Genomic DNA, 22,849 nt, shown 5'->3' on the forward strand with positions numbered 1-22,849 from the left:
CCACACAGAGCATCTCTGCTTTGCTCTGTTTTGTGTTCCACGTGGGCTGCCCCACAGTGTCAGGTTTCATTTAAAGAATGAGATTTAGGGACCAACACTGTGGTGCTGTGGTGTGGTGGGTAAAGCCGCCGCCTGCCACCCTGGCATCTCATATGGACACCAGTTCAAGTCTCAGCTGCTCTACTTCTGATCCAGCTCCCTGTTATGGCCTGGGAAAGCAGTGGAAGATGGCCCAAGTGCTTGGGCCCCTGCACCCACATGAGAGACCTGGAAGAAACTCCTAGTTTCTGGCTTCAGATTGGCTCAGCTCTAGAGGTTGCGGCCATTTGGGGAGTGAACCAGCAGATAGAAGACCTCTCTCTCCCTCTCTCACTGCCTCTCTGCCTTTCAAGTAAAATAATTTAAAAAAAAAAAAAAAACCCTAGGGGCCGACGCTGTGGCTCATTTGGCTAATCCTCCGCCTGTGGCGCCATCATCCCATATGGGCGCCGGGTTCTAGTCCTGGTTGCTCCTCTTCCAGTCCAGCTCTCTGCTGTGGCCCGGGACTGCAGTGGAGGATGGCCCAAGTGCTTGAGCCCCTGTACCTGCATGGGACACCAGGAGAAGCCTTTGGCTCCTGGCTTCAGATCAGCGCAGCACCGACCATGGCAGACATTTGGGGGGTGAACCAACAGAAGGAAGACCTTTCTCTCTGTCTCTCTCTCTCACTGTCTATAACTCTACCTGTCAAAACACACACACACACACACACACACACACGCACCCCTAGATTTACTCTTAAAACAGCTGGAAAAGCTGTCACTGAGAACGCCACCCACCTGAACACAGGACACCGAAGTGTCCAGGGTGCCCATGACCCCAGTCACGCAGCAGGGGTCCAGTCCCCAGGTGCCTGCCTCCTTCCCAGCCTTGGCCGCCAGGAGCTGAGCAACCCAAGCCCCAAAGCTGGGCCCGCCGCTGGGACAGGCCATTGGGAGGGGGCAGGTACCAGGCCCCTACTCCTGGGGTCTCCTATCTTGACAGGGGCTGAACCCTCAACTCAGGTCCGGACTCAGGAGTGGGCTGAGAAGCCAGACTGGCCAGAGAAGGAGAGGGAGTCCTGGTATAAATAACCGTGGGGGGCCGGGGTGTTTGGGCCCATCTCCCTGGCGACGGCTGTGTTTACTGCCCAGTGAGGGGGGGCACAGCCCACACATTTGCCTCCCTGACTTGTAGCCAAATTTCTCCAGGAAGGGGTGGCCCACGACTAGCCCCAAACACTCCAGCTCTGCACCCCAACCGATCCTCCAGCAACTCTGCCCAGACGTGGGGCCCAAACCTCCCTGCTGTGGCCCCGTCTTTCCCAGAGAGGCCTCGCCTGCAGCTTCAAATGTCCCTGCATTTGCCTGTGAGTCCGAATTCGGTTCTGATAGTGGGGGGAGGGGGGGCACAAGCAGGGAAGGGCCCCACGCAGAGCTGGGTGTGTGCCAGGGATCTGCACTGGGGCCACTGGGCATGGGGCAAGGACAAACCTCTCCCACGGCCCTGGCCAAGACAGAGCGGGGGCTGCAGCCCCGGGATTAGCAGAGCGCAAATCCCGCTCCCCAGCCTGGGGCCCACCCCATGCCTGTCATGTGAAGGGGAAGCGCTGGCAGGTGCCCCGGCCGTCACGCCACCAGCAGCCCCCTCTGCAGCCCACCAGACCAAGGGGAGGAACCCTTGGTGCGGGAGGGCGAGTGGAAGGTTCCCCTTCCCTGCAGGCCAGCAGCTGTGGCCAGGCCCAAGCACGGGGGCACGGGGCTTGGCATGAGCCAAGTTCTAGCCAGCAGGCCCGCCCAGGCTGCTACACCCATGCACACCCTGCCCAGCTGACAGGTGTGTCTCCCTCGGGGCACCAGCTGGCTGATTTGTGCTGACGGCACAGATGCAGAACCGGGGCTGTCTTTCGGGGGTCCTCAGCGGGCACCCAGACTCCAGGGCTCCAGGCCTGTCTCAGCCGCTTCTCAGGGGACCGACCTTGGGCAAGCCTCTGTGTAAACTGGGTGTAATTATAGCTTCCTCCAGGGTTACCGTGAGAACTCAGTGGGATTCATTAAGCAAACAATCATGAAACCCCACAACGGACGGACGCACCTCGCTTAAAGAGCTTTGTGGAGCATCAGGTGGGAGAGGGGACCTCCTTCCAGGGTGGGGCTGAGGCACAGAAGGGTGAAGAAACCCACCCAGGACCACCAGGCAGGGACCTGAGCCCCGGCCAGCCTACGTGAGGCTCTGCAGAAAGGTGGCCGCTGCCACTTATCCTAGCTAGGGACAACGAAGGCTCTTGCACTGAGCCTGGCTTCCGCTCGGGACTCCGCTGCTGACCTGAGTGTAGTCCCTGCCCCGTGCTGAGCTCACACTCTGGAGCTTTGAGAAGCCGAGCAGGAGGAGCTGGGCCCGGGAACCACCTGGGCTCTGTCCCTTCACAGAGCGCCCTGCACCCACTACCTCGGCCAAATCCCTGGGTGCGCTACAGGACTGTTGGAGGGAGGGACACCCAATGGAGCCCAATCTCATGTTCCCAGGTTCCCCTGCCAGCCTCAGGACCTGCACCCACCCCCTCTGCTTCCATCGCACCCCCGCTCAGCCACACACCTCCCCCAGGTCAAGGTTTGCATAAGCAGCCGAACTTTCCCTACAGGCAAAGTCCTGGGCTGGGGCCCTGTGGAGTAGCCAGGCCCAGGGCAGGTCAGCAGACCCTGGATGAGGCACTCAGAGGGCTGGGCCCCGGGAGGGAAAAAGGCAGCATCCTGGGGGCTCCCCGCCCATCCTTCCTCCTCCACCCCCCTCCTGGCCAGTGCCAAAGAGGAATTCCTAAAATACAAATTGGCCTGAGTGCTCCCAGCCTCACTTTCTTCCCATCTCCTCGGCTGGGATGGGAAGTGGCGGCACCTCAGCAGGGTGCTGGCCCCCAAACTTGGCCCTGCTCACACCTGCCTTCTTCCCTGGGCCCCTCCTGCCCCCTGGAGGCCTCTGGTCTTCTGACTTCTTGCTGTTCTTTGCAAATGCCGTGTATGGCCTCACCTCTGGGTCTTTGCATGTGCTGGTCCCTCTTGCCCACAACACTTGTCCTTGCTCCTCTTTGCCCAATAGACTTTTTCCGCTCTTAATTGGCTTTCAGGTTGCCAGTGAAGTCTCTCTCTGGGCTGAGGCCCCCAGCAGGGTTCTGTGCTGCCTGGGGACAGTGGCACTTATCACCCTGCCTGGTAACTGCCTGCCTCCCGCCCGTCTTCCCCCGGGGAGCAGGGGAGGGTCTGATTTACTGCTCTGCTCCCAGATCTGGCACAGGGCCTGGTCCCACGGGACTGCCAGTGAACGCTTCCCAAGTTAGAGAGCAAGAGACAAGGAGGACAAGTCCCCAGTGGAGAGCTGGGGTGGTAGCCGGACCTTGAACGCCAAAGCTCAACTGATCCTCATGTTAGCCTCCAGTGGCTGGCAGGTCAGAGTCGGTAAAGACTCCTGGGGTCCTAGCCCTGTGTCCTACACCCAGAGGAGTTACCTGACCTCTCGGCGCCTCAACTTCCCATCCGAAAAATGGGCATAACAACAGCAACCACCTCCTAGGGTGGTTTGGAAGGAAAAGTGAGAGCAGGCTGGGCAGGTCCTCAGACACCTGGCCCCCAGCGAAGTGCTCAGAACCCACTTGCTATCATTGAGAGGCAGAGCAGAGGGAGAGGCTGAGGCCGAGGGCGGTGAGCGGGCAGGGCAGCTTCCCGCCCACACCCCCTGCAGCCCCGGCAAGCCCCTGCTCCTCCGTGTCCAAGCCTCCCGGGCACTCACTGGTCTGCACTGAGCCCAGACAATCGCCATTCTCCTGGACACCCACCCTGGCTGTGTGACAGGGCACGTGCCTTCCTGCCAGCTCCAGCGTCCTCACCCCTCACGACACGCGGGGCTAGAGGCAGCCCCGAACTCACAGGGCTCTCGGGAGGATTAGGTGAAGTCAGATGTGAAAAATACATAGCACAACACCCAGTGTAGACGAGACTATGAATCTTATTACTAAATGACAAACTCTGAGTTTACAGTCTGAGCCTGGGGGCCAGTGTTGTGTCGCAGTGGGGTATACAAGCACCAGTTCGAGTCCCTGCTGCTCCACTTCCGATCCAGCTCCCTGCTGGTGTACCTGGGAAAGCAGTGGAAGATGGCCCAAGTCCTTGGGCCCCTGCACCAGCGTGGGAGACCCAGAGGAAGCTCCTGGCTCCTGGCTTTGGCCTGGCCCAGCCCTGGCTGTTGCGGCCATTTGGGGGAGTGAACCAGTGGATGAAAGACCTCTCTGTCTCTCTCCTCTCTATAACTTTGCCTTTCAAATAAATAAATAAACCTTAAAAAAAGGACAATATTCTGGGCCTGGCTCCCGGCAGGTGCGCCTCCATCTCCCAGAGGCCCCCTGAGCCTCCGGCGAGCCTGCGTCTGCGCACTGCCTTCCAAGGCTCCCAGTGGCTAGGAACGGCCACTCTGGCTGCCCTGCTCCTCCAGGCCTTCACAACCTCCCTCAGGGGGTTATCATTCTACAGGTGAGGAAGTTGGCATCTCAGAGAGCCTGGGGTACCTGTCTGGCATCACACAGGCACCAGGAAGCAGAGGAGGGAGCCAAACCCCAGCCTGCCGACTCCTGGTCCAGTGCTCCTGACGCCAGCCAACCCTGACTGCCCCAGCCCAGTCTTGGGGCCTCGCGTGCAGGGCAGGGCCTGAGGCTCCGCCATCTGCAGCCAGACTCCCGGCTCTCTGGCCCCACAGCTCTGGAGGGAGGAGCCAGCACGCAGCCCCGAGGCGGGGACTTCACGCACCGGTACAATTTCCAAAAACACTTCAGGGACCTCGTAAGGTTGTCCACTTTTTATTTTGCCAAGTAAGGACATTTTTGAAAAACTCCCAGCCCACCATTTCATAGAAGAAAGGACATAATCTCAGGCTGAGAGACAGCCCTTTAAATGGAATACGCTCAGCTCCGTGAAAGTCGTGGCATTGGCCTCACTTTCCTCGCTGTCGCCTCAGACCACGGAGGCCACGGAAAGCGCGGTGGGTCTGCTGACGTGTCTGAGAGCCCTCTGCAGCACAGGCTTGGGAGTCACAGAGACTCAGGTTCAGGCCCCAGCACTGCCACGGACGCAGTGTGTAACCTGCTGTGCCTGGTTTCCCTCCTCTGAGCCTCGGTTTCCCATCTGCAGAATGGGAACAGTAACTGTGCCTGCCACCGCACAGGAGCGCCGTGGCTGCACAGTGCCTGCCACCGCACAGGAGCGCCGTGGCTGCACAGTGCCTGCACAGGAAGAGGTCTCGCCAGCCCTGGTTCCCACCCAGATGCTTTGCTTTGCCCTGTCCTGCCCTGCCCTGCCCTGCCCTGCCCTGCCCACAGCTCCCCATGGCCCACAGCACAAGGTACAGTCTAAGGATCAAGACCCCACCCCCAGGAACTAGGACTCTAGAGACCCTGTGACACAGGGCGCAGGGGACGAGGGTCCCACCCCAAGCTGTCACCCCTGCTGTTCCCTACACGTGAGGTGCACTCAGGGCAAAACCCCGAGAACCTCTAGCTTAGCACCCACGCACAGAGGACCCAGGGCTCCGTCCCACCCCCTCTCTGGCTGGCAAACCCTTCTCCTCCGCACAACCCAGCCTCACCAGCGCCTCCCTTCCCTCATTCAGCAGACGTTCACTGATTTCTCACCACGTGCCAAGCCCTGTGCTCGACCCTGCAGCCCCATCCCGCAGCCCAGTGCAGAAGAGTGGAGAACACGCAGGTTGCGTGAGTCAAGCTCTGGGGGCACTGAAGGGTCGGGTGGGCAAGGGAGTGCGCCCAAGGAGCCATGGTGCTCAAGTTGAGATTTGAAGAGTGAATCCAATCAGAGTTAGCCAGATGGTGGGAGGGGCGGGGGAGGGGGCGTGGCAGCAGGAGAAGCTGGGGAGGGTCAATAGCACTAGGACCTTTGGGATGCCTCGAGGTGTTTCTCCGGTGAGGAGCAAAGGATGCTTGTGGGAGGGGGTTTGCCTTGGGACCCAGGGCTGAGCGTGAGGTGCCCTGGGCTAAGGACTCTGCCACACAGGGATGAACGGGGGAGGGGGAGGGGGAGGAGGGGGGGAGGAGGGGGAGGAGGGGGAGGGGGAGGAGGAGGAGGAGGAGGAGGAGGAGGAGGAGGAAATAGCTGTCATCCTGGAGGTGGCCCCCGATGATGCAGGAGCACATGAGATCACCCCCAAAGTGTGTACATGGGGGAGGACCCGTGACGAAGCCCCAGCATCCAAAGGGCTGAAACCAAGGCAGAGCTGCTGACAACACTGAGAAGGAGGGACCAGGGAGGCAGGGGTGAGGCGAAACCAGGGCCGGGTGTGCTCCAGATGGAGAGGCCCAAGGCAGCATGGGAAAGCAGCAGGCTCTTTGACCTTGGGTAAGTCGTTTGTCCTTGCTATGCCTTCCTCAATCCCCTATCTGTAAAACAGGGCAAATGTTGGCTTTTTTGTTTTTAAAAAGTATATTTATTTATGGGGCCAGCATTGTGGCATTGCGGGTTAAGCCGATGCCTACAATGCCAGCATCCCATATGGGCGCTGGTTCAAGTCCTAGCTGCTCCATTTCCAATCCAGCTCCCTGCTAACGCACCTGGGAAAGCAGCAGAAGATGGCCCAAGTGCTTCTGTCTTTCAAATAAATAAAATAATTATTTATTTTTTTAAAGAGTTACAGAGAGAAGGAGAGACAGAGAGAGAGAGAGAGAGAGAGAGAGAGAGAGAGAGAGAGAGATCTTCCATCTACTGGTTCACTTCCCAAGTGGTCACAGTGGCTGAGACTGAGCCAGACCAAAGCCAAGAGCCAGGAGCTTCCTCCAGGTCTCTCACGTGAGTGCAGGGGCCAGCACTTAAGCAATCTTCTGCACTGGGCTGCGAGGGTGAGCACAGGGCTTGGCATGTGGTGAGAAATCAGTGCTGTTCCCAGGTGCATTAGCAGGGAGCTGGATAAGAAGTGGAGCAGCCAGGACTCGAACCGGTGTCACTGCCACCTATAATGCCGGCATGCCATATGGGTGCTGGTTCGAGTCCTGGCTGTTCCAGTTCCGATCCAACTCCCTGCTAAGGGTCTGGGAAAGCAGTGGAAGATGGCCCAAGTGCTTGGATCCCTGCCACACACATGTGAGACCCAGTGAAGCTCCTGGCTCCTGGCTTCGGCCTGGCCCAGTCCTGAGAGTTGTGGCCATTTGGGGAGTGGACCAGAGGAGGGAAGAGCTTTCTCTCGCTCTGTCCCTCCCCACCTCTCTCTGTAACTTTGCCTTTCAAATAAATAAATAAATAAATATTTAAGGGGGGGGCATGGGGGAGGGGCCCACGTGGAAGACCAGGATGGAGTTCCTGGCTCCTGGCTTTGGCCTAGCCCAGTCTGGCTGTTGGGGCCATTTGGGGAGTGAACCAGTGAACAGAGGCTCTCTCTGTGTCTCCCCCTCTCTCCAACACTTCACCTTTCAAATAAATAAATAAATAAATAAATAACCTTTAAAAGGCCCGATAACCCTGCTCAGCCTTCCTGCATCCTAAGTTGTATCTCCTTCTCTCTGCTGGGCCACAGCTCACACTTTTCTCCCCACCCCCCATCTCTCCCTCCAGACTGTCCCAGGAGGTTAGCAGAAGAGCTGAAAATGAATTTGGAGTTGCTCCCTTCCTCGGGAGCACAGGAGCAGCAGCAAGCAGCACCCCCACACACACCTGCCACCCCAATATAATGCCCATCTGCTAAGGAGGGGAAGTGGAAAAGGTCCCCAGGTAGCTATGTCCCTGGGCAATCAGGTCCTCTTCCTGGCCTCAGTTTCCCCATCTGTGAAATGGAGCCATAGACGTGTGCAGGCTCAGAGACTGTGCCTCTGATGTTCCATAGCAGAGACGGGCGGAGAGAGGATAAGGGTGGAGAGGCTCATCCCTCTGACCTTGCCCCCACGGAAGGAGGTCCCAAGGGGGCTGGGTGCCTGCTGTGCCCAGGAACTGGCTCCTCCGGTGGAGGGTGGCAGCCAGGCCAAGAGGGGCAGGAGCAGAGGCGCCGGGATTGTGCTGACAAAGCTGTTCCTCCTCTCCTTCCTCCCCTCCCCACCCCCTCCTCTCCCGGGGGACAGCCGAGCCCGGCAAAAAATAAACCCAAAGACAGTGACCTGGACTGAGGCTCCCAGAGAGCAGCAACATGGAAGGAGGGGTGGAGGAGTGGCGGCCCGTGAGCCACTGGGTACCTGTCTCCCTCCCCACCCCAAAGGAGGCTCAGAGGGGCCAGGCTCCGACCCCCACCGTTCCCTGGCGTGACCAGCACAGTGAGAGTCAGTCTTACCCAGCCCGCTCCAGGTTTTGGAACAAGCACCCCACAGAATCTCACTCTGCCTCCTAGGAATGGGCAGTTCTTCCTGCTGTCTGACCTCCAGCCCCTCAGCTTCAATGGGAGCCAAGCTCCATTTGTCCCCAGCAAGCTTTCTGCCCTGCCCATGCTTCTGGCCTGGACAGGGTGTCTGAGGGGTCACAGGAGAAGTGGACCTCAAGATTTCCCTCGGGCCCTTAGGCCAGAGACACCCCCCTCGACCCACTGCTCCCCAGATCTCCAAGGGGAAGCAAGTCTGAGCTCCCCGCTCTCTCGGGCGCTGCCCACGATTCCCAGCCCAATTAGTCTGCCGCCTGCGGCTCCCATCCTGCTCCTCGCCGCTCCTGGGTGCCAACCCCCAGGGCACACAAATCCTGCCCTAGGGACAGTGCTGCCCAGACAGCCTGGAGTCCTGGGGGACATGGGGGTCTGCTCGGCGCTGAGGCAGCTTCCTTGTGTTGCCCTGTCCTCTGCCAGGCTCAGGGGGAGGTGCTGGGAGACAAGCTCCCCACCTGACCAAAGCCAAGGTCCCGAGACAGCACTTCTTATCCACCCAGCATTACGGGCTGCCTGGCATCCCTGAGCCATCCACTTGCCCATTAGGCCCATTTTACAGGAGAGGACACTGAGGCCCTGGGACCAGGCTGAAAGTGCTGGACCAAGCTCTAAATCTCCCTCGGAACTCCTGGCCCTCATTGGCTGAGATCTTTGGCTCAGAGAGTGGGGGACAGTCCTCTCTCCCAGGGGTGCCTGGATGCCTCCCTGTCCTGTGGCTCTCCTTCCCACTCCCTGGGCCAGGCCAGCTGCCAGGGTCTGACCAGGAGACCCAACTGTGGGCACAGCAACATCTGCGCCATGCCCTTCTCACAGCAGAGATACACTCACACCGACACACAGCCCCGAGCCCCCGGGAGCGAGGTGGCAGAGGCCAGTGGTCCCGCAGCTGCAGGCTGGACTGTCCCCACCCGAGGCCGGCGCAGGCACGGTCCACTCCCCTGGGTCCCCAGGCCTGCATGGAGGTGGGCGCTTTAACACACGGAGGAAGAACCAAACCGACGGGCACTCCCCAGGGTGGAGTCTGGGCCTCGCTGCGCGGGCTGCGTGATGTCCCCTCACCCTGCCTCACTTCCGCGGTTGAGAAGCAAAGGGGACAGCGCCCACCTGACGGGCTTCCTGGGAGAGGCAAGCAAGAGAACGGAAGCCAAAGGCGCAGGGGGCTCTGCGGGATGCTGCCCAGGGGACCGCAAGACGGCCTCGGGCTCCCTGCAGAGGGCATCGCAGCTGTCACAGGCGGGCACAGCCAGACATGCTCACCAGGAGCCAGGGACACTTGTCTACCTCCGCCCAGAAGACAAAGCCACCATCGTGGGAATGAGGACAGCGGCTCACCTAGGAGCCCAGCGGCGTTTTGTGCCTGACTCACTGGGCCTGGGCTGACCTGCAGGCCAGTGTGCTTGCTCCCACTTCTCAGATGGGCAAGCTGAGGCTCAGGCAGGGCAAGTCCTTGCCCAAGGATGCATAACTGACTGCTAAGGGTGGACCCGGACAGGAACCTGAATCTGGTGGCCTCAGAGCCCCTTCTCCAGGCAGGCTCCCCTGACTTCCCCTTGCAGGGGTGTGTGGGGGGAGAAGCAGGCAGGGCAGTAGGGGTGTTAGAGACCTTGCATGGCCCCCTTTGGGGCTAGGCCCCTTCTGCAGAGCCTGCCCCTCCCTGGCTGCTCTCAGGCACTCAGCTCCTTTGAGTGGCTCTGACCACCTGCTCTGAGCGCGGCCACCTGAAATACTCCTGGCTCCTGCAGCAGGCGGGATCCGAGGGAGACCCCCCCCCAGCCAGGCCTTCCTCAGTGGGAAGAGGGAGTGGCCTGCAGGGCTGGGGTGGGGGCCGTTGGGCACAGAGAGATCTAACCTTCTCCTGAGACCCCAAAGGAAGACTGGGACGGGGTGGGGGGGGCACCAGAGGGGAGGGAGCGCGAGCAAGGGAAGAGAACCGGCTCTCCGCCACCCCCTCACAGAGACCCAGCACCAGGGCCGGGCGGGACAGCAGCAGCGTGAGAAATGTGGGTCACACTCCAAGGCACGAAGCAAAGCTCCTGGGGCATGGTCCCCACGCCTGGTGGGGGCGAGGGCAGCTCTGGGAGGCAGAGGGCCTAGGGTCCCAGCACAGCCCCACCACTGTCGCGCTGGGGTGGCCTGGAGGAGGATCGGCCCCTTTCTGTGCCTCGGCGTCCCCAGCAGTAGACAGGGGTGGGACTGGGGGCCCTCACAGACGCCAGCCACGTTCTAGGAAGTCATCCTGCTCCGCCGGGGCTCCAAGGTGGGCGCACAGAGCCACACGCAGACCTTCCGCTCTGGGTAAGCCGCAGGGAAGGACTCGAGCCCGCCCTGTCCCGTCCTGTCCTCTGGGTCCAGGCTGCTCGTGTTCCTGTGACATCCATGAGAAGCCTGAGGCTCTTTCTGGCAGGTGCGTGCTGCGCGGGTGTGGGGGCCACCGTCAGCACGTGTGGCACACGTGACGAGGTAGCAGCCAGTGTGCACGGGACAACCCGACAGGCATGCAGCAAAGTGTGACAGCACAGGGACACTAGGTAGTTCCACATACCCTCTTGCTGCCTGATGCTGCGTGCTGACGACAGAGAGCGGGGTGATGGGAGGGTGCTCTGAGCAGCCGGGGTCGGGGTGCGGGCTGAGACCCTAACCTGTGAACTAACCGGGTGACACTCCTGAGACTTGGTTTCCTCATCTGTCACCCGGGGGGAGCAGGGCCGCCTCCCAAGGTTACCGAGGGACACAGTGACAGTGGCTTAGAGAGGGTGTTAGTGCAGTGCCCTGCACACATCCGGTCAGAAATCCCAGCTCAAACTCCAAGAGCCCAGGCAGGCGGCCACAGGGAGCCCGGAGTCAGGAGTGCCAAGTGACTTGGGCTCAGAGCCTTAGTTTTCCCATCAGCAAAGTGGGGCCGTTGAAACGTGAGGACCGCCCGGGGCCGGGAGCCCTGAGCACTCTGGGTCGCCTTCGCTGGTGGCTGGTCGGGGCCAGAGGCTGGGGCTCCGGGTTAGGAGTGTGAGGGCCCAGGAGCGGCAGCCGCCTCCCTCCCTCCCCATTCCCACAGCTTCTGACCCCAGGGACAGGCTGAGGGAGGATGTTTACAAAATCATAAACCTGCACTTAGAGCAGGGCGGCCGCCTGGGGGCTGGGAGCAGCAGGCTACAGAGGCTGGGGGGCTGCGGCCCGAGCTCTGCACTAGCCCCTTCCAGGCCAGCCCCCTGCAGCGAGGGAGCCTCGAAGGCAGGCGGGGCTGTGCCGGGGTATCCACACCAGCAGGGCCTGCGTGGGGTAGAGGGCTCCTGTGAGGGCCAGGGCACAGGGTGCACGGTGGGGCTCGGAGGTAGGACTGGAACCCAAAGACAGAGCAGGGCTCCAAGGGGCCCAGCGCCAGCCGGAGCTGCTGGCTGGCTGGCGGGAGAGGCAATCCTGCCCCAGGCGCCCGAAAAGGTGCGGGTGCTGCCTCTGGGCCCGGCCCCCCTTCCCCAGGAGCTCACTGAACTCCCTTGGGCTGCCTCTGAGGGAGCCTGGGAGTGACCCCAAGTGCAGTGGGAGAGCGAGATGTCTCACAGCAGGAGCAGGTCCCAGCAAGAACACGCAAGACCCTGCGGGGAGTACCGGAGGGGGCCCCTCGGCCTGGGCTCCCCCAGCCCCAGAACAGCCACCATGCTTCAGGCCCCGACAGGCCCTGGCTCTCCAGGCACTTGCCCGCCCCAGGCCTCGTGCCAGAGGCAGGCTCACAGGTTGGGCTTTCTACCCACGTGGATGACCTAGAGATGGGGCGCTCAGAGACGCCCAGAGATGACCCAAGGGGCTCAGGGAGCACACAGGGGCGGGGCCCTCGACCCTGCAGCCGCCCTGGGCTTGGCAGACAGATGCCCAGCGCCTTGAGATCCCTAAACACGCGGACGTTGTCACACCACCTGTTCCCCCCTCCCGGAGCTCCTGAGAAGCGCCTCCACTCTGGATGCCCGGGGACAAGTGGTCAGGACGAGCATGCCCCTGGCCAGGGCATTCCTGGCATCCAGAAAGGGCAGGATGTGGGGCAAAGGTTCCACGGATTTAGCTCCTGGGAAGGAAGGGAGGCCCTTCCACAGGAGGTGGCAACGGTGGCCGGCCAGGGGAGAGGCAGCGGGTCCTTCACCTCCAGTGACCCTTGTGGGGACTGAGAAGCCAGGTCTGGGGGACGAAGGACCCCAACCCGGGAGCCGGGCTGGCCAGCGCAGCTGCTGCCTGCAGAATGCCTCACCCTCCGTGAGCACCCAGGGGCCACGCAGCCTCTCTGGGAGCAGCCCCTGTCCCGCACCCCCAAGTCCAGCAGCACAGAACCATCATCACTCCAAAAAGCCTCTCTGTGGTGACAAAAGATTCATCCCAGGCCTCCCAATGGACACTGGCGGTTGGGCTACTCCTAACCCTTGACCCTGTCCCCAAGCCTGACCTCACATCCTGAGCGATCTCAAGTCGGTTTCTCTACAGCGAGTCAAGGCTGCTGCCCCTGGCACTTCACGGCTGGCGACAGTTCTCTTCCTCTACCTCTCCCTACACCAGCGTGCACCTTCCCCTCACCTCGGGACTGCTGGACGCCCAGATCAGATGGGGCAGGGACAGGGGCAGGGGCAGGTAGCAGAGGGCCGGGCAGGGAGACAGGCTGAAAGAGAGGACAAGCAGGGGAAGGGGCACAGGTGGGGATACACAGACCGACAGACACAGTTAATAGGACCGGCCCGAGGAGGGATGGACACGGATGAGCAGAGGCACGCTGGCCAGGCAGTGGCGAGGCGCGCGCACACCTCTCCACCCACACGCATTGTGGAGACTCAGTCTGGGAGAGGCACAGTCAGCCAGGTGGACAGGCAAGTTGGCCACCCAGGAAACCCCGGGGAGCGACTCCCAGGAGCACATTTCCTGGGGACCGGAGGTCTCTCTCAAGCACCTGCGAGCGTCCCAGCGCCAGGCCCAGCCCTTCAACTGATATCCGCTGGGCCTCTCATGTTCCCAGCTGGGCCAGGCCGTCCCCCAAGACGGAGCTCAGAGCTGCCAAAATTCACTCTTTACATCCAAGAAGGGTCAGTGTGTTTGAAAGCTTTAGGAGCCTGGCGAGGGGGAGGCGGGGGCCTACAGCATCAGTGTTTCCAAACCTCCCCCTCTCCTCTTTCTTTTTCCCCTGCTGCCCAGAGCCAGGCCGGTGCAGCAGGCCAGCAGGCAGGCGAGCTGGGCCTGGCGGCCGGGGCAGGACAGGGCGAGCTGGGCTGGCTGCTGCTGCTGCTGCCACCGCCACCGCGGCTGCCCCCAGTGCTGAAAAAGTTGAGGGTGGTGTGGAAGGCCAGGAGAGGACTGATGAAGTGGGACACAGAGCATGGGGCTGGGGACCCCCCCCCCAGACACGTCGCGGGAGGGCCAGCCCTGGGCTGGGGGCAGGGGCATCCGTGCAGAGGAGCAAGGTCCAAGGGGAGCCCCTCGGAACTGCAGAGTGGGAGGAGGTGACAAAGTGTGGGGCCACAGGACAGAGCTGAGGAAGGGGAGAGGCCAGCCCAGTTCAGAGGCTGGGATTGAGCTCAAAGTGGGGAGTACCTGGGACAGAGGAGCGGCTCGGCGGCCCGGGAGATGGAAGCCATCCGAAGTGAGGGCAAGCAGGGGTCAGGGCGAGAGGTCAGGGTTAGGGTCAAGTTGGGAGCTTCGGAAATGGGACTCCGGCCCGGGCGCGCGGAGACACGGACGAGGGTCTGCCTGGCGGCTAGGGGGTCGGGAGGCGGAGCCAGGGCGGGGCGGCCGGCCCGGGAGCCCGGGCTGGCTCCGGGGGCAGGCGAGGGGGCGCGGGTCGCAAACTCACATGAAGACGTGGTAGACGAAGGCCCAGCCGCGGGGTCGCTCCAGCACGTTGTAGACCCAGTTCTGTAGGCGGCGGTAGCGCTTGTGCGCGGCGGAGGAGCGCTGGCCGCAGGCGGAGCCCGAGCCGGAGCCCGGCCCAGGGAGGGGCGCGCCCGGCGGCAGGGGGCTGCCCAGGAGGCCGAGGCGGCGCGGGGAGCCGCCCCCGCCCGCCTCGCCCTGCTCGCTCTGCACCGCCGTGAGCGCCACCAGCTCTGCGCGGGGGGCGTCCCCGGGCGGGGGGCCCAGGCCGAGGCGGCGCGGGGGGGCCTCGGCCATGGGCGGCGCCGGGCGGTGGGGGGCCGGAGCCCGGGCACGGTCCGGGGCGGGGGCGCGCTCGGGGCCGCTCAGCGGCGCATGGCTCGGACCCGGGGCCGGCGGGGCGGCCCGGGGTGGGCGCGGGCGGCGGGGGCTAGGGGCCGGGCCGGGGCCGCGCCGGGGCCGGGGGCGGGCGCTCGGAGCCTGGGGGCCGCCGGAGCCCGCACTGACCGCCCGCTTCCCCGGCGACTGGGGCGGCTCTTTCCGACTCCAACTCTCTTATTACGCGCTCCATGCCGCTCGCCTTTCCACCTGCCGCCGGGCGCCGCTCACATGTCACCCTCCCCCGCCCCGCCCGCCCGCCCCGCCGCCCCCGCCCGCCCCGCGGCCGCCTTCCCAAATCGGGAGGGAGCGAGCGAGCCGCCGGGCGAGGCGCAGGGAGGGCGGGAGCGCGCGCGAAGGCGGCGGGGCGGGCTGCACGGGCCGGGCGGGCTGCGAGCCGGGCCGTCCGGGGCGAGCGGCCGGGCGGCGCGCGGCGCCGGGAGGCTGGGCGCGTGCGAGCGGCGTGCACGACTGCGTGGGCCAGGGTGGCCCTGAAGGCTCGCCTGGGGGTGGGACGCCCCGCGGGCGGCTGTGCCAAGCGGGGCGGGGCGGGGCGTGCGCGGCGGCGGCCGGCCGTGGATGGGCCACGGCGCGCCTCGTGGAGCCGAGGTGTGGCTGGGTCAAGTGTCCACCTGTGGACGCGGCTCGCGGCCCTGGTGCGGCCGGGTGTGAAGATGGAGGCGCAGGGGCCGGGCTCGCGGAGGCGCGTTGGAGAAGGGAGCGAGGAGTGTGTCCAGCGCCGCGTGTGGCTGTGCGGGCTGCGGGAGTCCCTGCCGCTGCCCCTGGCTCCAGGTGTGCCCTGAGCCGCCGAGCTGCAACCGGGGCGTGGGCGCCGAAGCGCCGCGGGCCTCGGGTATGCACGCTCGTCACGACCTCCCACCTCCACCGAGCCAGGTCCCCCTGCGCACAAGAGGGGAACCCCCCCCCCGATCTGGGGCTCGTCCCCGCCGTGGGAAACCCTCTTCTGCCTCACTCCCTGAGCCAGGAACGGGGTTGGAGCACAGGGATTGTGGGCCGGACAGCCCCCTCCCCGAGGCTCACGCCATCCCACCCGGGCTGGGGGAAGGCGAGGCTTCCTCCCATAGCACCCCCTCTTGGGCGAAGTTCCTGAAGTGCCTGCTGCCCTCGCCGCCCTGCGGCTGGAGGGGCCGCCCTGGCCCTGCAGCCGGCCCAGCCCTGCGCAGGGTGGTCATCTGGGTCTCGCCATCCTCCTTCGCTCTTCGCCTGCGAAAGCTGCAGCCGCGCCAGCCGCTCCCTCCGCAGGCCCTGCCCCGGGGTGAAGCGCTTCCGCAGCAAACTCCCGGTTCCTCCGGGAGGATCTCGGGGGACAGCGAGCGGCGCGGGAGGGGCGGGGAGGGGGCGGGCAGGCGAGCTCGATTCTCAGCTGTCAGCAAAGGCAGCATTGATCTGCTGAGCGCTGCCGGGGCAGGCAGGGAGGGAGCCCAGGCTGTGGGCGGCCTGCAGGGACCCGGGGGGTCCCCAGCTGGGTTCGGCAGTCAGCTCACACCTTCCCCAACAGCAACTCTTTCTCTTCTGCCCAGTGCCGGTACCCCCTGGGCTCTGACCTGAATCTCTCCAGCTGCTCCTGGCTCCAGGTGTGCCCAGGGCCGGCGCCTGGGGCCTCTGGGCAGGTTATGCCCCCATCGTCTCCTGGTAGCTGGGGAAGGTTCTGGACTCCAGGCGCGCGCGCGCGTGCACACACACACACACACACACACACCCATGCATGCGATGCCCAGGCTGGGCCATCCCATCCTCTCCCTGTGAGCGGAAGCCAGGGCTCCCGAAACAGGTGCACTGTCCTTCCTGGCTATGGAACCGCCTGTCTGGGCGGCCTCAGTCGGAGCCCTGGGACAGGACTGGTGCAAAGGAAAGCAGTGGCAAGGGGCCTGGGGTGTTTGAGAAGCACTTCCAGGGTGGGAAGGGAGGAGCGTGAATTCCAGCTGCCGTCTCACTGCCCAGAACCCTGAGACTGGGGCTCGGCATCACTCTGGAGCCTGGGCCTGCCTTCTCGCTGGGCAGCTCAGAGCTCCCAGGCCTTCCTTTATGGGTGCAGGATTTCATCATCTTTCCCAACCCCAGCTCCACGGGACCCCCTGAAGCTGCAGCAGGAAGAAAGAGACCAGGGAGCAGGATGGCGGTTAGACCTCAGGAAGGACTTCCACAGGGCACAGAGAGCTGTTTCGCCTGCAGGTGTAGGTGTCACAGAGGGACATGTCCACTGCTGCTGGGACGGGAGACACAGAAGTCCTCCTAAGAGCAGGAGGGATCTGAGAGAGAATTCCAGGAGACCGTAGGAAACTTCAGCTGTGTGTGTGTGTGTACATGGGAGAGTGGAGGAGCCGAAAGAGAAAGTCCAGAGAAGACAGGTGGCCAGTCCTAGGGTCACCCGGCAGCCTTCCTGCCCCCACCCGGATTCCCAGGCCATGATGGAGGATGGACTTCCCCAACCACCGCCTCTAATGACTAAGACACTTTTCTGAGCAAGCAGCTGTCTCAGGCTCCCTCGATGGGTCCCTCTGCTGGAGAGGGGCTCTGTGTAGCTGTGGCTTCCCACCCTCCGTCCTGCCGCCCTCTCCCCCACCTGTTCCCTCCACCTCACCCTCCACAGTTTGCCTCCCACCCCAGGGCCCATCTCCCTCCCTGCCAAAGCCTCGGGGCTCTGCCCGGACCCACCCGTGTCCCACCTGCCCGAGGGCCTGGCCTTGTGCTGAGCTTCGGCTCCACCATCTGCACAGGGGGCAGGGCTCCAGGGCCTTCTGTAATTCATCACTGTCCCAGCGTCCATCAATGGAGCTGTATTGATTGGGGGGGGGGGAGTGCTCCTATTTGCTAAGCGCCAACTATGTGCCAGGCCCTGTCCCTGTGGGCCGAAGAGCCGCCCTCCGCATGTGAAGAAGTTGAGGCTAAAGCCGCACTCACAGCCAGCTGGTGACCCTCCCCCAAACTGTCTCTGACCTGAGCTCTCCCCCTGGCTGGCACCTGCCTGGTTCCCGGGTGCTGGAATCAGGGCCGGGGCTGAAAGAACTGAGGTTTACGAGTGGCTGGGACTCCGACCATGGGGCAGGGCTCAAGCCTGCCACTGACTGCCACCGTGACCTCTGGCCAGCCAAAGGCTCAAATTGCCATCCTGGAGGGGGAGGGGTGGTTGAAATCAGTGGCTCCCCAACTGAGAATCCTTTTTCCAGACAGACCACTAAGGTAACGCCCCACGTGTAAGAGGATTTTGCACACAGGTGATCTGGTTGAGGTGAGGGGACCTGGGTTCCACCCACCTGCCCCCCTCTCTGTACTCCAGAAGCCTCCTGAGGGTCCTTGTACCCCCAGAGGTTGCTGGAGGTCAGAACAGGGAACAGTGCACACGCACAATGCGGCGCCGGACTGGGGAGGACTTGGAGGGGCACACAGACGTGTGGCCGATAATGCCTGCGGCTGCCGTGCTCAGCCTCATGCAGGATGCTTTACCTGCACTGCTTCAGCATCCCAACAGCCCTGTGAGATGCTCCTGCTCACACCCCCCTGGAGAGTCAACAGCACCGAGGCTCAGCGAAGGTAGCTCTTGGCTGTGGAACCGCCAGGTAGCGAAGGTGCAGGGGAGGACAGAGCAAGAGGAGGCCTTGAGGGGGCAGCCCCGAGGCATAGCGGGTGAAACCACCGCCCACAGCACCGGCATCCATATGGGCACTGCTTCCAGTCCTGATCGCTCCACTTTCAATCCAGCTCCCTGGGAGGAGCAGCAGAAGACGGCCAAAGTCCTTGGGCCCCTGATCCCATGTGGGAGACCCAGAGGAAGCTCCTGGCTTCTGGCTTCTGCCTGGCCCAGCCCCAGCTGTTGCAGCCATTTGGGGAGTGAACCAGCGGATGGAAGATCTCTTTCTTTCTCTGTAACTGTGCCTTTCAAATAAATAAAATAAATCTTAAAAGGAAAAAAATAAAAAAGAGGCCTTGAATGCCAAGTGGAAGGACTCAGTTTGGTTTGATGGGAAACAGGGATCCTGGCCAGGGCCCAAAAGCAGAAAGCCCAGGAGGGGTGGGGCAGGAAGGCCCAGACCCAGGGCGGTTGGCAGTGGCTGAGGCAGAAGGCGCCCTGAGCTACAAGTCACAGCTGGGCTTCCAGTCCTGGACTCGCTGGTGACCTTGGGCAATCTGCTCGCCACCTGTGGCTATTGTCAGGGATGCAATCATGCATGAGAAAGTCACAGGTCATCCAGGGAGCTGTGCAAACATGAACCATTCATCTTCAGGTGCGTGTTCAGGGTGGACGGGGAGAGGCTGGGAGAATTCCCTGGTCCTCTCTGCTCTCATCAACGCAAGAAGGCTTCTGGCTTCCGGCAGAGGGGGAGCACAGTGCAGGGGGCGCTCACGGGGTGATGGCATGGACAGTCCCCCTCTGCCCTTCCTCCTTTCCCTTTGCTCCCCCAGGAAGGACAAAGCATTTAAGCCGCCCAGCAGATGAGAGGTGGCCCAGGGCGTTTCTCGTCCCAGGATCTGACCTGCCCCCAGCCTGGACAGAGCTGCAGGAAGTGGGGAGAGAGCAGTGCTGCTGAACTCAGCGAAAGTGGACCCCCATTGATCATGAGGGCTGGAGGGGGCCCACAGGGAGGAGACACAGAGGCAGAGGGGGCACAGACATGAAGGTCAAAGCCATCCCTTCTTGCGGGGTCGCTTCTCCCCTGCCTTCAGGATTGCCCCTCCTTGACCCCACTCCTTGGAGATCGTGCAGAGCCGCCGACAGTACTGTGGCCCCGCTGGAAGGTGCCATGTTCCCAGAGAGAGCCACTGGAGCTGGCTGGGAAATGAGGAGGAGGGACTTTGCTGAGCTGCTGAGTGTGCAATGGAAAAGAACCTCCGTGCTCCCGTGGTGGGAGTGGCTTGAGGGGCGCTAGGGAAGGAGCTGCTGTGTGTCTGGAGGGACTGGAGGGGCTTGGAAAAGGGAGATGGGGATTTAGGGAGAACTGGGCTCAGAAGAGAGGGAGGGGGGCTTCAGAGAGCGAGAATTCCACATCAAACTGGACCTCAGCTGTCTCCAGCTGAGACTTCCTTGTCTTGGATTCCAAACTTGATCAAACACCTACTGAAGTCCCTCCTCCTTGAAATATTGGAAATGTCAGATAATGCTGAGTTGTTTATTTATTTGACAGGCAGAGAGATAGAGAGCGTGCACCCAACTGCTGGTTCATTCTCCAAATGTCCATGATGGCCAGGACTGAGCTGAGGCTGAAGCCCGGGCCAGAAACCCAGTCCAGGTCTCTCACATGGATGGCAAGGACCCAATCACTTGAACCATCACCACTGCTTCCCAGGAGTTCACTAGCAGGAAGCTGGAGTCAGGAGCCAGAGGTGGGTTGGATCTGGGAGCTGATATGGGATGGAGGCATCTTAGCTGCTAGGCCAGGTGCCTGCCTCAGCATGATTACAAACAATAAAAACATATCCAAGGGGATGGCACAGCAGGTAAAGCCGCTGCCTGCAGTGCTGACACCCCATATGGGCGCTGGTTTGAGACCCGGCTGCTCTACTTCTGATCCAGCTCTCTGCTATGGCCTAAGAAAGCTGTAGAAGATGGCCCAAGTCCTTGGGCCTCTGCACCCAAGTGGGAGACCAAGAAGAAGCTCCAGGCTCCTGGCAGCTCCGGCAGTTGCAACCATTTGGGGAGTGAGAACCAGTGTGGTGGAATGAGAAGGCCATGCCAAGATGGCCACTGGCAAGCAAGCGTGTTACTCAGGAATGGCTTCGGAAACCACATGGCAAAGGAGCCTGCCTGGCAACAGGCTGTGATTGGTTAGGGCATAAACTGTCCCTTGACCGGATTGGCTGCCTCAGCTATATAAGCTGCTGTACCAACTGAAATAAATGAGTCTGAAGGCTGCTTGCCTCTGGCTTTTCACCCGACTCCTGGTGTCTGTGTGGTGACTCTGAGCCTCTTGCCCCCACCATGCTCCTCCTCTCAGAACAAATCCACCTCAACAAACCAGCAGATGGAGGGCCTCTCTCTGCCTCTGCATCTCTGTAACTCTGCCTTCCAAATAAATCAATCAATCTTAAAAAGATAAAAAAAAATCCAAGTTCAAAAGCACAAATGAAAAATCTTGGCCATAAATGAAAGGAAATTGCTGGAGGTACACAGGAGTTGAAGGTGTCCCTCTGAGGGGGTACTCAGTGTTCCCGCAGGGATAGAGACATTGCAGGCCCCACCAGAGGGCAGGGCTGTCAGGGTCTGGGAAGGCGCTGCCTGCTGTGTAGAGGGCTAAACTGCCTCTGGCTGCTAACCACTAGGCCCTGGCTTTCGGCAGGAAGAGTGCCCATGTGAGAATGGCATCTCAGCTGTGCTCTCAAAACTCCCAAGTAAAGCCACCCACGTAAGAGCTGACTTGAGGCTGGTGCACTTCCACGCCGAGGAATCAGTCCTTAAGAGCGACCTCCACATTCCAGGACACAGTGTGGGAAATGTGCTGAAGATAATCTCAAGGATGGACTTCCCAACATAACAGAAATACAGCACCGTGAGAGAGAGAAAACTCAGGGGAGAACTCATACCTACAGAATTAGAGATAATGCCGCAATAAGAAAGGAAGTTCAATATAGTTAAAACCTTCAAGATGATAAAGGGAGAAACAGCACCCATAAAACAAGAACAGCTATCAAACAGGAACATTCATCAGAAGTACACAGAACTTGAGAACTTTTAGAAATGAAAACTAAAGTCACTAATATTGGGTAAAAGTAACCAATAGATGGGTTAGTGTACTAAACACAGCTAAAGAGAGAATTAATGAACTAGAAGCTGGAACTGAGGAAATTCTCCAGACTGAAGCACAGAAGCATATGAAAGAAAAGAGATGTAGAAGATTGAGAAACTCGACCCAACGTATTGTTAGCTTCAGAAAGGGAGACTGGAAAGAGGATTAAGCTCTTTCCAGAATTAAGAAATGAATTTCTAGATTTAAAAGGCCCACAGACTGCCTAGGAAGACATCTTTCAAAACAAAACCAAAACTACATCTAGACAATTTGTAGTCAGAAGTGTAGAACATCAAGAATAAAGAGGAAATTCTAAAAGCCACCAGAGAGAAAAGAGAGCTTATCTACGAAGGTCCAATAATTGAATTGACAGTAAACTTCTCATCAGCAACAACAGATGCCAAAAGACAATGGAATCACATCTTCAGAGTGCTGAGGGCAAACAACTGCGAGTCTACAATTCCATACCTTGCCAAATCACCCTTTAAATGAAAGGACAAAATAATGACATTTGACACATGCAAGATCTTAGAAAGCTTCTGTCCCACAGACCTTTGCTGAGAGACAGAGAGGTATGGGGAGCTTGGGGGAAGGGCAGGAGCTCAGTGGAGGCTGGCCTTCTAAGGAGGGCAGAGGCTCAGGGCTGTGAGGGAGGCTGGGCTGTCCAGCTGGGGCCAGCTGGGGCCAGCCTTGCTGTCCTCCTGCCCCTCTCCCCAAGCTGTAGCCGTAGCACAGTCCCCAAGCCCAGGTGATACCATGCCCCAGCTCTGGGGGCCTTAAGGAGGCCATGGCCAAGTTGCTTTTGCTCCTGGACACTTGACCTCCACCTTAGGGTCCTTTCCTTGAGGAAGGTCAGCTGCCACCTTACAGAGGCCCGTTGGATGGCTGGAGCTGTGGGACAAAGGCCCCTGCCCAGAAGTTGGTGGGAAGGGGGACTTTCCTCCTCTGTAGGAAAAGTATCACAGAGGACAGAACAATGTGGACTGCGCTGGGTGGGCCACTTGGGAGAGGAGACTTCTGGGAGCACCTGGCTCTACTCCCCCTTGGGTAGTATCTTAATCTCCTTGAGCCTCACTTTCTTGCCTATAAGATGGGGAGAGCAGTATCCATGTAATGAGGGTGTGGAGATGAAATGGGAATCCAGGTGGGTACCAAGCTTTGGAATGCATTTTACAACAGAGAAATTCCTTAAAAGGCTCATCTCCATGGAACAGCCCTGCCCAGCACATTATCAGCTCTCCACTTAAAAGAAAAACCCTTACTCAGGCAAGTGTGCTGATGGGTGCAAGGGGCAGCGGTGATTGCTGTGTGGCAGGTGCGCCGCAGGAGTGAGGCCACCCCCTCACTCACCAGTAACCGCTGCCCTCTCGATGCCAGGCACCGTGCTAGGCTCTGAAAGCGCAGCATCGACCCTGACCAGGAGGACGCCCACCTCTGAGGAAGACCCCCCATGCTGGAAAATTCTAAGAGGCCAGGGGGTTTCTCCACAGCCCAAC

General features: G+C 61.1%; 1 protein-coding gene across 3 annotated transcripts in view; it reads right to left on the bottom strand.

The window, feature by feature from the left end:
* The window catches only part of KCNQ4 (potassium voltage-gated channel subfamily Q member 4), a 51,884-nt gene extending 36,987 nt beyond the window's left edge, over positions 1-14,897 (bottom strand). For 2 of the 3 annotated variants that reach the window (XM_051857876.2, XM_051857875.2), the window contains exon 1: positions 14,219-14,897. In XM_051857876.2, the coding sequence (XP_051713836.1) occupies positions 14,219-14,532 (314 nt within the window). In that variant the 5' untranslated portion in view covers positions 14,533-14,897. The remainder of the gene's footprint in view (positions 1-14,218) is intronic. The other variant, XM_051857877.2, reaches the window with a different exon arrangement.
* Positions 14,898-22,849: the final 7,952 nt, after the last annotated feature.

Source organism: Oryctolagus cuniculus, chromosome 7 (assembly GCF_964237555.1).
Source record: "Oryctolagus cuniculus chromosome 7, mOryCun1.1, whole genome shotgun sequence".
NCBI classification, from domain to species: Eukaryota; Metazoa; Chordata; class Mammalia; order Lagomorpha; family Leporidae; genus Oryctolagus; species Oryctolagus cuniculus.